This window comes from Pogona vitticeps, chromosome 1, assembly GCF_051106095.1.
Source record: "Pogona vitticeps strain Pit_001003342236 chromosome 1, PviZW2.1, whole genome shotgun sequence".
Lineage (NCBI taxonomy): Eukaryota > Metazoa > Chordata > Lepidosauria > Squamata > Agamidae > Pogona > Pogona vitticeps.
In genome coordinates, this window is record NC_135783.1 from 230,587,341 (window position 1) to 230,601,786 (window position 14,446).

Consider the following 14,446-nt stretch of genomic DNA (forward strand, 5'->3'; position numbering starts at 1 on the left):
TTATTATTATTATTATTATTATTATTATTATTATTATTGAAAAGTGATAACTGTTGCACAAGCCAAATTCCACTCATGCAACATTACTTTTCTCTTTCTCCTCCTATTCTTGTCACAGATCTGCTTCAAAAGTTCTCTCGACCTTCTGGATCAGATTTGGGTATGCAGATTGATACAAGGAAGAAAGAGAGTTAAATATAAAAGGACAGATAGCCTGTGCTGTACATAATATTAATATAATGGAAGTGCCTTTTGCCTAGTGTTAAAAAAGGTCTTAAAAATCCATCCAGGAATCTAAACGTGTTTGGATACCTTTTTGTTGAGTGATATTTTTGTTGGTGCTTTTGTTTTGCTATTAATTCTCCGTTCATTGGATGCTCTTGCCACTGTTCTGGCTTTCGTCTCTTGGAGAGTTCATTTTGCTTGCCTCGTTGTCAATACTGTTGTTGTTGAGGATATCATCACAGTTGGTTTGTGCCATTAGGTTAAACCGCTCTGCCACACAGTGGGCCGTGAGTCTAGCTTCTGGGTCATGATCCCAGCATTCTGTGATGGTGTCACACAAAAAATGCATGCCCTGAAAGGAAGATGGTAACAGCTAGATTAGCATCCTGGAGCTGGAAAGGAAGGAAAGTTAATTGACCCTAAAATTTCCCTCCCTCAGATTTTTAACTAGCCTTGGATTGGGTTGAATTTGATGCTGCCTTGTGTCCCACTGGGATAGAAATGCAGGGTAAATATCAAATAAATAAATACGGATCTGCCACTCAGTCTTTAGAGCATTTTTTGCCACAGTTAAAACTGTAAGAAGTTTTTTTTTCTTTAATCAGGGTTTGAAGCTGCAGCTTGCTCTTCCATTCTTAGCAGTGGTAGGAGGATGACATTAACCTTGGATGAGGGGGCAAGATAGTCAGAAATAACAGAAGGCTCAAAGAATAGGCACAGCACACAGAGTCCCCAATTCAAGCAGACAGAAATCTTACAAAGAGCACTGGAATCTACATAATACATTGCCTTCTGATTTAATTTTAGGATGTATTTTCCTGGAAATTCCACACATGATGTCCAGTAGAACTTATGTATGTCTTGACATCAAGAGACTGTGCCTTTCTCACCCAGCTTTTTCTAGACATTACCAAGGGGGAGTTTGAAAACATTCCTTTTTGGGGGGACTTCAACTCTCCCAACAGCCATGGAAATAATTTTTTTAAAAATTTAGAGGGGGGAAGCAAATTGTGTGGCTATCATTTTTATAGCATTCATGCGTTTTAACCTAGCAAAATATCTCAGCTGTCAGATTCTGTACCATAGGTACATTTTCAGAAAAGTCAGATTGGAAATTTGTATTCTCTGTTAATAAGTCAGCAACATGGTGCTCTCTAGATTTTTGGACTATAGGTCTCATAATTCCTATCCATTGGCCATGCTGCTTGAGACTTTAGTGACTGGTAGTCAAAAACACTTGGAGGTACAATAATGGGTTGCTCCATACCTTTGCAGGACTTTGACTTTTTTTAAAAAAATCACAAATAAAAATTGGAAATTTTCTCGTGCAGCAACCAAGTTACTGTAGTGATCATTCCTCTAACTCACTGGTTCCCAACCTCGTATCCCCAAAAGATCTTAGACTAAAACTCACAGAAGCCTCCACCACTAGCTGTGCTGGCCAGGATTTCTGGGATTTCGTTTATTTATATATATATTTATTTAAAATATTCTTGCCCAACCTTTCTCCTTAAGAAGGACCCAAGGCAGCTTATGTCATTGAAAGACAATATTTAAAGCTGAAACAATAAGTATATACATATTAAAAAGGAACAAACAAAACACCACTCAGAGATGGTAAAATAATCTTGTGGTCCAAGAACATCTGGGGATGCATGGTTGGGAAGCAATGCTGTAAATCTTTGACTGTTCCTAGAAATCTGGCATTCTGCAATATTACTCTAGCGTTTGCAACATATTTTTATTCAGTTTAATTCATTGATAAACAATTGAGCTTGATGTAGTTAATTTTTGCTTGGAGCAGCTGTCTAAAGTGCCATTTTAGAATAAGCCAATGAACTTTCACTCTGTTATAGTCTAACATCAATTTGCCAAATAGTTTGAACAGAAGAAAGTGATAAGCAGATTGCATATAGTTAACCACATGTTTGAATGCTCACTTAGGTTTATAGCTTTCCCAGAAGTAGAAAACCAGAATCAAAGGCAAATAGCTTCTCTAAAACCTATTCGTCTTTACATACTACTTTAAGAAATTATTTAGAGGATAAGCATTATTAAGTCAAATTTCTTTCCATAGTGTAAATTGTTTAAATTATGCCTCTACATTCTGCTTCCAGAATATATATATATATTTAGAAGAACCCAATCCTGCTGCAAAATTGCAGGCTCTTGTGACCCCTTAAAAAACAAGAAATGTACTATGACAGGACTTTTATACATGAAAGTGTAGTTTGTCAGATTATGAAGTACTATTCTATGTTGACAGATAGATTTATACATGATGCGGGTGGGTGGTGATGGGAATCTATACTGCAGAGGCTATTACAGCACCAAATCATGTCATCCACAACATTCTGCAGTCTAAACACTGGTTTATCTTGCAATGTAATTTGTCATCATCATTCATGCCATGCAGTCATTTGCCACCCATTCCATGTAGGCTAAGCAGGCCAATCTCTGTGCAAAAGAATCATCGTTGTTTAGTCATTTAGTCATGTCCGACTCTTCGTGACCCCGTGGACCAGAGCACACCAGGTCCTCCTGTCTTCCACTGCCTCCCGGAGTTGTGTCAAATTCATGCTGGTTGTTTCAATGACACTGTCCAACCATCTCATCCTCTGTCGTCCCCTTCTCCTCTTGCCCTCACACTTTCCTAACATCAGGGTCTTTTCCAGGGAGTCTTCTCTTCTCATGAGATGGCCAAAGTATTGGAGTGTCAGCTTCAGGATCTGTCCTGCCAGTGAGCACTCAGGGTTGATTTCCTTTAGAATTGATAGATTTGTTCTTGCAGTCCAAAGGACTCTCAAAATCCTCCTCCAGCACCAAGAAAGAATAAATGTACACAAATTTGACATCAGAAATAGCAATATTCAAAAATCATCTTTTTGACCTCAGAATGGCCATCCTTGAACTAAAGAACGTTAGGGCAGCTTCCAATGGTAAACAGCTGAAAAAGTAAATCATCAGACTCAATATCCTGAGGCTTGAAAGGAGGCTTATAATCTGATGGCATAGGCTAAATCTGCTCGTCTATGCAGGTTCATCTGTTTGGTGACGATGTTATGGAAATTTCTCTTCCTGTGATATTTGGATTCGTACTCTTACCAGCCCTTCTGATTTTATTTCCTGGTCTACAACAGTATAAATTCTTAAACTTGATTTTGACAAACTGTTCTTCACCATATTTGAGTTAATTCTATCTACTTTGGGATATGCTCGGAGCCTCCCAAGGACTGTTGAATGACCTTTGTGAAGATCATCACTATGCCGATATATTTTATGATTTTACCGAATTTTGCTATGAAGTCGGGGAACTAACACAAATGAAACAGTAAAATGGAACGAAGAAGACGGCCAAAGAGCCCGAAAAACCCACAACAACCATCAGATCCCGGCCGTGAAAGCCTTTGAAAATACAGTGATTCTGCTTAGAATCTGAGTTTGGCTCAGCAGGAAAGCATGCACTCCCCCTGCACCATATTTCTCAGCAGGATCATTATGAGTTTGGCAGTGTCACAGAATTTTGCTCTGATGGTAGAGGCAGAGGGCCACTCAGCCAGCAGCCAAAAGGCTTTTGGAGTGACTTAATAGATCAATAGTAAAGAAGACACTTCAGTTTAAAATCTGAAGACATTTCAGAGAATGAAAAGACGATGAGGAAAGAAAAGGGGGAAATATTAGATTTCAGCTATATAATCATTTAAAAAATGCAGCGACCAACTTAAATAGAAACTGCTTAAAAAGAAGAGAAACTCTGGGGCTTTTATTTTCTCAGCAAGGCCAAGAGAGTTGCCAATCTTCCCTTCTCTCCCTCTACTGCATCCTTTGGGGTATAACTGCTGTTGAAAGGCTGCAGGAAGTGGGATCTGTGCTTGCAGCCTTCAAATATGGCTGAAATTCTAACAACAGAGCACTGTTAGAGTCTGTGGCCAGACCAATTCATCCATTCATTTATAAAGCTTATACATTGTCTGAATTAGTGAAATCACTACTCAGGGTGTTTTACAAAATGTAAATATATTCAAACCAAAAAAAGAAAAAAATCCCTGCCTCCCAATCAAACAGTCAAATTAATCAACAGGTGACCATCAGCTGACACCAGATGCCTTTGGACTTGAAAACAAAAGGCTCTATCCACTTGTCTTAGTGGTAGAATGCATTAGCTCAATGGAGCAGGCCATACAGTCAACACGATTTGATCTCGCTGTCGAGAAACAAACATCAGGCAATGAGTATGCCCTGCTGTGTATGTAGCACCAGTTACACATTGTGAAAGGCCCATGGATGTTACGGAATCCATGAACTCCAAGGCCAACCCATTGGCTACCATCTTGGCATGAATGTTGAAGTCCCCCAGAAGCAACATTCTGGAAAACTTCAACATTGCTACTGAGATGAAGTCTGTCAGCCTTGATAGGGAGAGCGCTGGGTTGCAAGGAGAACTCTACACCAGTACTATCCCTATTCAATCACGTTGGTCCATAGACAAGTTAAACCACTCCACACCTGTCTAGAGAGGTTGGAAATCCTATTGAATTTAATAGAGTCTTTAAAAACCTCTTAACTTCTCCCTCTGATCTGCCCTGGTGCTGGATGGAATAACCTGGGGGGGGGAGAGAGATTTGAGAGAAAGCTACCCCTCCATCTGCACCCACCCAGGTCTCAGTAATACATGGCACCATCATGGTTAGCCCTGAGCCAAAGGTGTGGGGTAACAGTTGCACGGCAGTTTTTCACTGATGTCAGAGAGAATGCTGAAAAGCATCAACTTTGTCACACCTATATTAAGAGAAATAAGGACTGAGTAAACATGCAAGGTAACTAACATACCATATGGCTCTGCAATTGCATTGCTTTTCCCAGTTACCAGATGCTGGTCAAAAGAATAGCTATAAATGTTAGGTCCATTTGCAATCTTCTCGGAATGATAAATCACTTTTGCTACTGTGAAATGATACAGCAAGGCAGTTCTTACATTCATACCACACTAGAGGTATAACCTACAATGGAGATACACCTTTTTCTCTCTAACTGCATTATATCAGTGATGAGCAAATTCCAAAGGGCAGGGAGCCACATTGAACCTCCAAGCCATTGGGGTCACACTGCCATTGTGATTCCTGCCACTGCCAAAATTTGATAGCAACCATGGTGCTACAGCAACGATGGTGTCACAGTGCATTATCATCATAGACTTTTCCAGTTTGTAGGGCACAGTGTCTCTTTGAGGCACCAAAGAGAAAGTAAGGAATATCAGTTTCTTTTGTTCCTGTCGTTGGCACTATTCCCAGCACCCCAATTTTGTAAGTAGTGACAAATGGGGGTAGACTGAAACTAAAAATGGCTGAGGGGGGCATACTCTGCCCACCTTGGTTGTGGGGGGATCTTACCTGATGCACCAGCCAGTTACTTGGCATCTCTGGACGGCCTCGACCATGCAATACAATGTCTCTCATAACCTCCATGCAGGGTTGCTCTCGAACCTTTGCTCCAAATGGCAGTTCATAACTCTTGACTTCTACAATGAAGCAATGTTAGCGTATGTCAGTCAGAGAATACACATTTACTCTGCTCTCAGTAGCAAAGATATAACCAAGAGTGAGTCTAAGCTACGTACAGTATACAGTTAACAGCAGATGGATAACTCTTGTCATTATCATGGCTCTACCAAGTTATGCTTCATGAGGGACGGCTCTGCTAAAGAACTCTTGTGCTCTCTCTGAATTTTAAGTGCCTCACCAAAGTACAAATCCTAGGGTGCAACAGGATGGAGCCATGATTATTAAACTGGTATTGAACTGCTATCACTGTGTTGTATAGATATAGTCCAAGTGCATTCATGCAAATAATTAAACTTTTGAGTGTTGTCCAGTGAAAGCCACATGTGAAATAAAGAATGAGGGAAGACAAAAGGAACCATGTCAGAAGGATGTAGTGACCTGGATATCTACAAGATATTTCTTCTTGGTTAATGATCTGTAACTTAGGTCCTAGTTAACACAAGCCCTACATAGCTACACTTCACACCCTTTACCAGCCCTATCTGAACTTTCAGGGGATTGAATCTGAGATCCTTGGGATGCAAAGCATGGCTTGTGCCCCTGAGCTACAGCCCTGCCTCAAAATTGTGGACCTACATCTCCTATGAGTTAGAATCAGCACCAGTCCAAAGCATACTGGATTCACAGGGGGAGCTGGTGTTATTGCTATTGTGATGAAAAATATGAAATTGTTTAAACACTAATTATCAGCATTGTTAACAAAATGACAATTAGTTCTGTGCCTTGTGACGTTCCAGTTGCTTCCTCCAAGCATCTTGCTACTGCCTTATTTTGTAGCCTCGTTCAAAGTGAGCAGAAACCTCGTAGTGATGTCTTTTTTACATAATATACTGAAATGCTAACAATGATTTCTTAGTGAAAAAACAGTACAATGTATCTTAGAGTCTGTTGACAGTCTATAAAACTGAGCTAGATCCTCTGTCCACCAAATACAGTATTGTTTGCTTCAGTTGGAAGAGGGGGAGGGCCTTTGAGTTATTCAGCACTGGTTAGAGATGTCCAGTGGAGCATGTACAACCTGCTCCATTAAGCTAATATATTATCCCATTAAGTCAGAAGTATACAGTCTTTTTTTTTCAAGTCCAAGGGCACCATGTAATGTTGGCTTGAGGGAGGGTCATACCTGTGTGTAGCCACTCCTGCCCACAAGGATCTCCAGGAAAGCAACTGAGTCTCCTAATAATCCTAACCCAGATACAGTGGGGTCTCTACTTAAGAACTTAATCCGTATTGGAAGGTGGTTCTCAAGTTGAAAAGTTCTTATGTTGAATCTGCATTTCCCATAGGAATGCATTGAAAACCATTTAATCCATATCTGCTCTTTTCCGTCCATAGAAACTACAGTGGAACCTCTACTTAAGAACTTAATCTGTTTTGGAATGGTGTTCTTAAGTTGAAATGTTCTTAAGTTGAAGCAAAATTTCCCATAGGAATGGACTGAAAACCAATTAATCTGTTCTGGCTGTTTTTTTGTTATGCAGAGGTGCGTTCGTACATTAACCAAAGCTGGTTAATACGTACTCTACCACTATGGGGAGAATTTTTTTTTAACCTAAGATGACCTAAGGTTAAAAAAAGAGCAGGAAAGGTTTTTTTTTCCTGTTCTTATCTTGGATTTCTGTTCTCAAGTAGAAGCAAAATTTAGCAAATGGAGCTGTTCTTAAGTTGGATTGTTCTTAAGTAGGGACGTTCTTAAGTAGAGACCCCACTGTAACTTACTCTCTGCTCATTGCTAGTAGCAGTGAGAGAAAGAAGCCCAGGATATTTAGAAGTAGAGCAGAAACTGAAGTTAGTGGGAATGAGGATTTTGCAACAATGGCAGCAGGGCCAGAGCACCACTGAACAGCTAAACACAAGGTCTAGGTCACAGATTGGGGAAACTAGTCCCTGGGTGGTACATGCTTGCAGTAAGAGTGATTCAGTTTCCTTTTCCAGCAGCTTCTTGGAATGTCAAGGCTTGCATTGTCACAGAGCACAGACAGGAGCTCTGTTCTTCTGGATGGTGAAATCCAGTTATCATCAGCTCCAGTCAGTGCTACTGAATGACAGTTGTCTTAACATCTAGAGAGCACAGCTTACCCACCCTGTGAACCTGTAAAAAAGTAATATTTGGAAACCAAAGAGTGGTGAGTCTTACCTCCTATAACATCACACCTGGAGGCTATTTCCCATAAAACCAAAGCCATGGAGTAGACATCCATTTGTTTGAAGGACTCCAGATCTTCAAGATTCACTCTGGATTCTAAAACTTCAGGAGCCATATATCTGGCAGTGCCTACCTGAAGATAATTCAAAGAGACATGAGTTGGCGTATGCACAAGACATGCCATGTTGCTTCCAAGTTAAAAGAAGCATGCATTTTGTGATAATTTTTTAAATAATAACGTAAAAATAAATTTGAATAAATCAACAGCTTGCACAATAAATCAATAATGTAAAAATAAATTCTAATAAATCAACAGTGTGCGCAATCTAATTTGTAAGTGTAAAGACTTGGGATGTAAAGTTTAAGAATAAAAGGAGACCCAGATGTGAAATATAAAACAGTTCCATCCTTTTATCTCTTAGCTTTTGGCCAAGAATATGGTCACTGGAAATGCTTTTAACATATACTTTATATGGGGAAGGATGGGACTGCTCATCTTGACTGTTGACAGTTTTCTCCTGATTGCGCCTGTAAACCTTTTGCTGTGGTTTTTTTTTAAAGAACCATGGCTGAGGGTGTGTCTGTAGGGTGAGAACCTGAATGCAAAAAGGGACAGAGAAAAAAGAGTGACATAGTTCCCAGAGACCTTTGTTCCTGTTGATACTCCCCGGCAGCTTTTGAATATTATTATTTAAAAGAAAAGTGACTCAAGACTACATATTCCCTCCAGATGCAAGAAGCTGCCAACATGTCATTTAGCAACACTACGGTAGCATCGTACAAGCCAACGGAAGGGTCACTTCAATCAGTAAATGTATAAATAAGTCACGAAAGGTAGAAAGAAAGCACTCCTGACACACTACGAACCATGCCTTGGCAAGGAGGCCTACCAGATTGGACTGCCTGAGCAAATTGGTCTCAGCCAAGGAACAGGCCGAGGCATCTTACTACAAAACAATCATAGTCAAGCCAAGGTCACTTCTAGGAAGGGAGAGCGGTGCCAGGACAGAGACTAGCAGGTAAAAAGTAATCAGATCAGGTGAAAAGGGTCTGTTTTATAGCCATCCTTTAACAGAGGTGATCGGGTGGGAGGAGAGGAGCTGGTTTCCAAGGAGACGGAAGGACTTGCTGGGAGTAGAGCGAAGGCATGTCAAGACAGGGGAATTTGAAGTGGTCTCATTCACGCTTAAAAGGTTCTTGCCTTCAACGCAATCTGTTTTAATCCACACAAGTCTTTTCATCATGGGTGTAAGAAGTGTACCCAGTTCACTGATAACTAAGGAGGCAGCAGTGGAGGACAAGTGATGGCGTGATGGTTGGGGAGACTGAAAGGAAGGGAACCCCCCTCTTCTCCCCCTTTTCTCCTCGTCTGGGGCTCTGCTGGGGCTCCACTGCCTTGTCGGAGTGGAGACCATGGAGTCAACATAGCTCCTTTCCCCACCTTTTCCCTTGGCCATCATTCAACCAGCCACAATTAATTTCCTTTTTGGTGATACTTACGGAATTAATCCGTATTGGAACTGTGGCCGCAGGTCAAAAATTCCGTAGGTCGAGGCTCCATTTCCCATAGGAATGCATTGAAAACCCATTAATCCGTAACTGCCCGGAGAAAAAAATCTGGGGCTTCCAAAGCTGCACCCGCTGCCCTCTGCCTTCTGTCCCCACTGTCCTCTGCCTCTCATCCCCATGGGGACAGGAGGCAGAGGGCACCGGGGACAGGAGACAAGAGGCCAGTGGGTCCAGCTTTCTAAGCCCTTAAAGCCCAAACCTGAGACCGGGCGCAGCTTTCCCCGCCTCCCCTCACTCGCAGCTTTGGAAGCCGAAAGCCGCCCTGCACCTGCTGTCAGTTTTGGGCTTTCGGGGCTTAGACCTGCAGCCTACGGACTGGAAGTGGGAGGCGGGGAAAGTGCTTTCCCTACCTCACCCTTCTGGTCCATAGGTCAATTCTCCGGCCGCAAGTCGAAATGAAATTTTGCGGCTGGAGAAGTCTGTAAGTCAAAATGTTCATAAGTGGAGCTGAACGCAAGTCGAGACTCCACTTTACTGTTAATTACAGCAAGTGCATATAAAAAGCAATGCATTGAACTAGCATAGTATTAGAATTGTGCTGCTTTACTTAGGGCAATTTTTTTAAAAAAAGACAAAAACAGAGAAGGAGGTTTCTCCCTTTAAATGCCACAACCCACCTATTACATCATTAGCCAGTGGAGGTGCTGTAATTGGGGGGGAGGGGGTTATGTGATCCATGTGACCAACCTCAGCTAACATTCTGGCTGCTGCGTTTTGGATCCACTGAAGTTTCTAAATACTTTCCAAAGGCAACCCCACAAACAATATGCTACAGTAATCCAGCTGGGATGTAACTAAGGCATGTGGCACCGTAGCCGGATCAGATTTCTCCAGGTATGGACTGAACATACTGTACAGTCAAATGGTAGATTATTGACAGCCTGTTTAGCAGCTAAAGTCATGTTATAATTCCAGATACGTAATTCTGGCAGACCTTCATGACAAAGCAAATTACCGGAGGACTGAACAGCTCTTGCTTGGCCCATCAGACTTTTTCAGCATTAGAGGAAATCCCTCTTCTAATGACATGCTATGTTCTAATGTACAGAGGAGGGCGACAAGGGTGATCAGGGGGCTGGAAACCAAGCCTTATGAGGAAAGGCTGAAAGAATTGGGCTTGTTTAGCCTTGAGAAAAGAAGGCTGAGGGGTGATATGATAGCACTTTTCAAATATCTGAAAGGCTGTCATACAGATGAAGGGCAAGATCTGATCTTGATCATCCCCGAGAGCAGGACACACAACAATGGACTCAAGTTAAAGGAAGCCAGATTTTGGTTGACTATCAGGAGAAACTTCCTGTTAGAGCAGTACGACAGTGGAACCAGTTACCTCGGGAATTGGTGAATGTTCCAACATTGGAGGCATTCAAGAAAAACCTAATCACCTGGAAGATATGCTTTGTCTTCGTGCATTGAGCAGGGGAATGGACTTGATGGCCTTATAGGCCCCTTCCAACTTCTCTTTTTTATGATTCTATGATCCATAGAAAGGTGAGATATAAATTCATATAGTGAATAAATTAGATGGGAGTCATATCTTCTCCTGTAATATTTTTCCCATTGCATACGATCAACTGCTGTGGATTGGATGTGACATTCTGAAGAAACTCTTTCTTGTACTGTCCCTGCAAAATGGGTCTTCCCATCTAGAAGGGGTAGCCGGTCACAATCATGATCCTAACCCTGAAATCCATGTTCTCTGAAAGATCTGCATGTGGACTGTAAATGTCTGCATGAGGTCAAATGAGTACCTTTCAGATATTGTGGTCTACAACTCCTGTAAACCCTTACTATTGATCCTGTTACAGAAGCTTCTGAAAGGTTAAGAATGAAACATCGGGAGGGCCAAAGGTTTCCCATCACAGCCATAGGAAATCTTATGTGCATAGAACTCGTATCTATCTAAGCTTCTTCTGAACATGCCAAGTTTCTGATCCTATGCAAGCATTTCCTACCTATGTTTGTGTTATGTGTCATCAAGTTGCAACTGAGTTATATAGTGATCCTAATAAGATTTTCAAAGTATGTGCAATATTCAAGGAGTAGTTTTACCTATGTGATCCTCCAGGGACTTTCCATGGCCAACCAAAGATTTGAACCCAGGTCTCTTGAGTGTTAGTCTTTTAATCTGTCCACTACAACACACTAGCTCACCTCCCCATGTAGGGGCTTCATTTACTCAACACAAGGAAGCTGCATGGTAGGGAAAGTAAGAAGCCGTTCAACATTGAGAGTAAGGCTAACGGTGTGGCCCCTTGGATTCATGAAGCTCTTTTGACCTGAATGGGACTATTAACAGCCTTTCCATCTGACAGAAATTATGAACCTACCTGTCCGCTGTTAGCAAACTCTTCCACAGTTAAGGCTGGATCGAGTCTCAAAGCAATACCAAAGTCACAGAGCACACATTCCTGCCCATTTTTCATTAGGATGTTGGTACTTTTGATATCCCGATGGGCGATGGGGATCTTTGGGTGACCACAGGCAGTGTAGTCACTGTGCAAGTGAGCCACACCATTCACGAGGGAACCAGCTGTCTTTTGCAAGTCCTTCCAGGTCAGAATATTTCTACATAGATAATCCTTGAGATTGCCTTGACCATGGTAGGCTGTGATGAGCCAGTATTCTTTCTGCAGACCTGAGTGCCTCTCTTCTGCCGAGAAGAATTGGAGGATGCTCTCATGGTTCAGGTTGGCATCGCTGAAGATCTGGCTTTCATTTTTCCAGGAGGCATACTCTTCGCAAGGGAAAATTTTAACTGCCACAGCCTCATACTGAGAGTGTGATGAGGTATTCCTGAGTTTTGCTTTCCAGACCTCAGCAAACTGCCCTTTCCCCACTCGCTCATCAAGCTCAATGGGCAACAGTTCTGTGTTGTAACTGACGGTATCAGAGCAGCCTGAGCGCACCGTGGAACGGTTGTCTATTTTGACAGACAGTATTTCTGTATAGCCAGTGTTTCTGCTTGGCTCAGGCAGCCTGTGATGTTGGGTTTGTTTCTGGGCCCATTCCTTGGTGATCCTCCTCTGTCTATGGGTTCGGCAGAGATAGAATATCAGGGTTGTCATGATGGCAATTAGCAGAGGAGGCAACAAGCTGATGGCTGCCACAGGAATTATTTCTTTGCTTTGCAACATAGAATACCCTGGGGTGAAAGAAAGCAGGGAAGGAATAGTTAGTGGGACTGTTTCTGGCCATACAATTTATCAGTGATGCGTGGATTACAATAAAAACACAGCTTCCCCTGGATAGTAAGCCCAGCTCATGTAACCCAACATTCTAACTGTAATCTACTCTTAATATGGCAAATCAGAGATGGAGACTGATGTTAGCCAAAACTATTGTGCAGCCACCTATTGCCCAGTAACAGCTAAAATAAAATAATGAGCTTCTCCATTGTTAACTTTCCCTCCAGGTAAGGGAAAGAAAGGCTTATTGAAACTGGCCAAAATCCTGTTGCTTAGTGTATTAAATTGCACTAGAGTATCCACGGTCAATGAATGGGGATTTGGTGAGTCAATTCCTCTGTAAATGCCACTGATTCAAATGGACCTACTCTAACTGCAACTTTTAGCATAATAAGTCACAGATTGAGTAGACCCACTTGAATTTATGGAGGAATTGACTCAATAAACCCCAGTTCATTCAATGGGCATACTGAAGTGCAATTTACTATACTAAGCAACAGAATTTTGGCCAGTGTGCATTTTCTGTTGGCATAACAACAATCTTGCATATACTGTACTTGTACAGTGGATATCACTGGGTGAGGGGATTCACAAACTAAGGGGATTCTCCTTGTGCCACTAACCTCTTGCTAAAGTTCTAACTTCTGCCTCTGAGGCAAACCCCTGCCCCTCTTCCTGTTTTTAGTTCTCTCTTTATTGACCCATCTCCATATGGCAGGCATGGAAGGATGTCTCTCCCACATGCAAAAGACTCTAACTTTTTTCTTTTATTCTTCTGTTTGTAACTACTGATTACAACTGCAAATAAAGAAACCTTTTTTCCTACTTTAAGTGCTTCTAAAGTGATTTTGTACCAGCAAAGTGCTAGTTTGTGTGGGGAAGTCAAAGGGACAGGATGATGAAGCTGGGGTGATATCTCCATGTTTCTTACTCTGCTAGCTGAAAGTGAAACACCTGAAATTCCCAACATATTGCTATGTCTGTGATCTCACTCAATATGAACTAAAATAACATGGAAGGATAGGTTCTCCCTTTATGGTAACAGAACAAGTAAGAAAATCTTAGTGCGGGAGGAAAAACAAATTACAGTAACTGGACGAAATAGGCTTTCCTCTTCAAGTTCAGTTTGACCCTCAAATTTCCAAATGAAGCCCATATTGTCCTTACAGTGACCAGTAACAAAACAAAACATGCTAAATGGAAGGTACATTGTTGAGAGAAATCATATGTACAAAAGATCTTCTGTAGAAAATGCATGCTATGATAATTGTCGAGTTTGACCCTCAGGTAACAGACAGAATGAGTTTTTGTCTAAGACCTTTGAGATCTGCTGTTGATCACAGTACTGTATTGTAGACATAACTGGTCTGATTTAGCATACAGCAGTGTTGTATGGACTGAGCCAAATCTTTTTTGTTGATGGAAATTAATCATCTTTACCTAAATATATATATAAATCATGAATGCAAAAACCCAAGAGAGCAAGGATGGAAAATGCTGCTAACTTATTTGTTCCAGGATTCTTGAAAAGTGACATGGCTGGGCTATTCATGATCAGATTCTTTTAAGGAAAGAGTTTTATGTAAAAGTGTACCCTTTCTTTACTTTTATTTCATTCATCCATTTTTCTAAAGTACTTAATAAAATAGTAGGAAAATATAAAAGTACAGTTCAAAAATAAAGCAAAAAAATAAAGTAGTAACAAAATATGAAGTCAGTTGAAAAATAAAACAAAAATAAAAATAGTACAGTATTAA

At 41.3% G+C, this 14,446-nt stretch overlaps 1 protein-coding gene across 3 annotated transcripts in view; it reads right to left on the bottom strand.

Moving 5' to 3' along the window:
- The window catches only part of LOC110090113 (TGF-beta receptor type-2), a 55,545-nt gene continuing 41,099 nt past the window's right edge, over window positions 1-14,446 (bottom strand). For 2 of the 3 annotated variants that reach the window (XM_078393950.1, XM_072984952.2), the window contains exons 4-7: window positions 11,828-12,646; window positions 7,924-8,061; window positions 5,616-5,743; window positions 223-577 (exon numbers count right to left, since the gene is read on the bottom strand). In XM_078393950.1, coding sequence (XP_078250076.1) covers window positions 368-577; window positions 5,616-5,743; window positions 7,924-8,061; window positions 11,828-12,646 — 1,295 coding nt within the window. In that variant the 3' untranslated portion in view covers window positions 223-367. Of the gene's footprint in view, window positions 578-5,615; window positions 5,744-7,923; window positions 8,066-11,827; window positions 12,647-14,446 lie in introns of all 3 variants that reach the window. The other variant, XM_020813624.3, reaches the window with a different exon arrangement.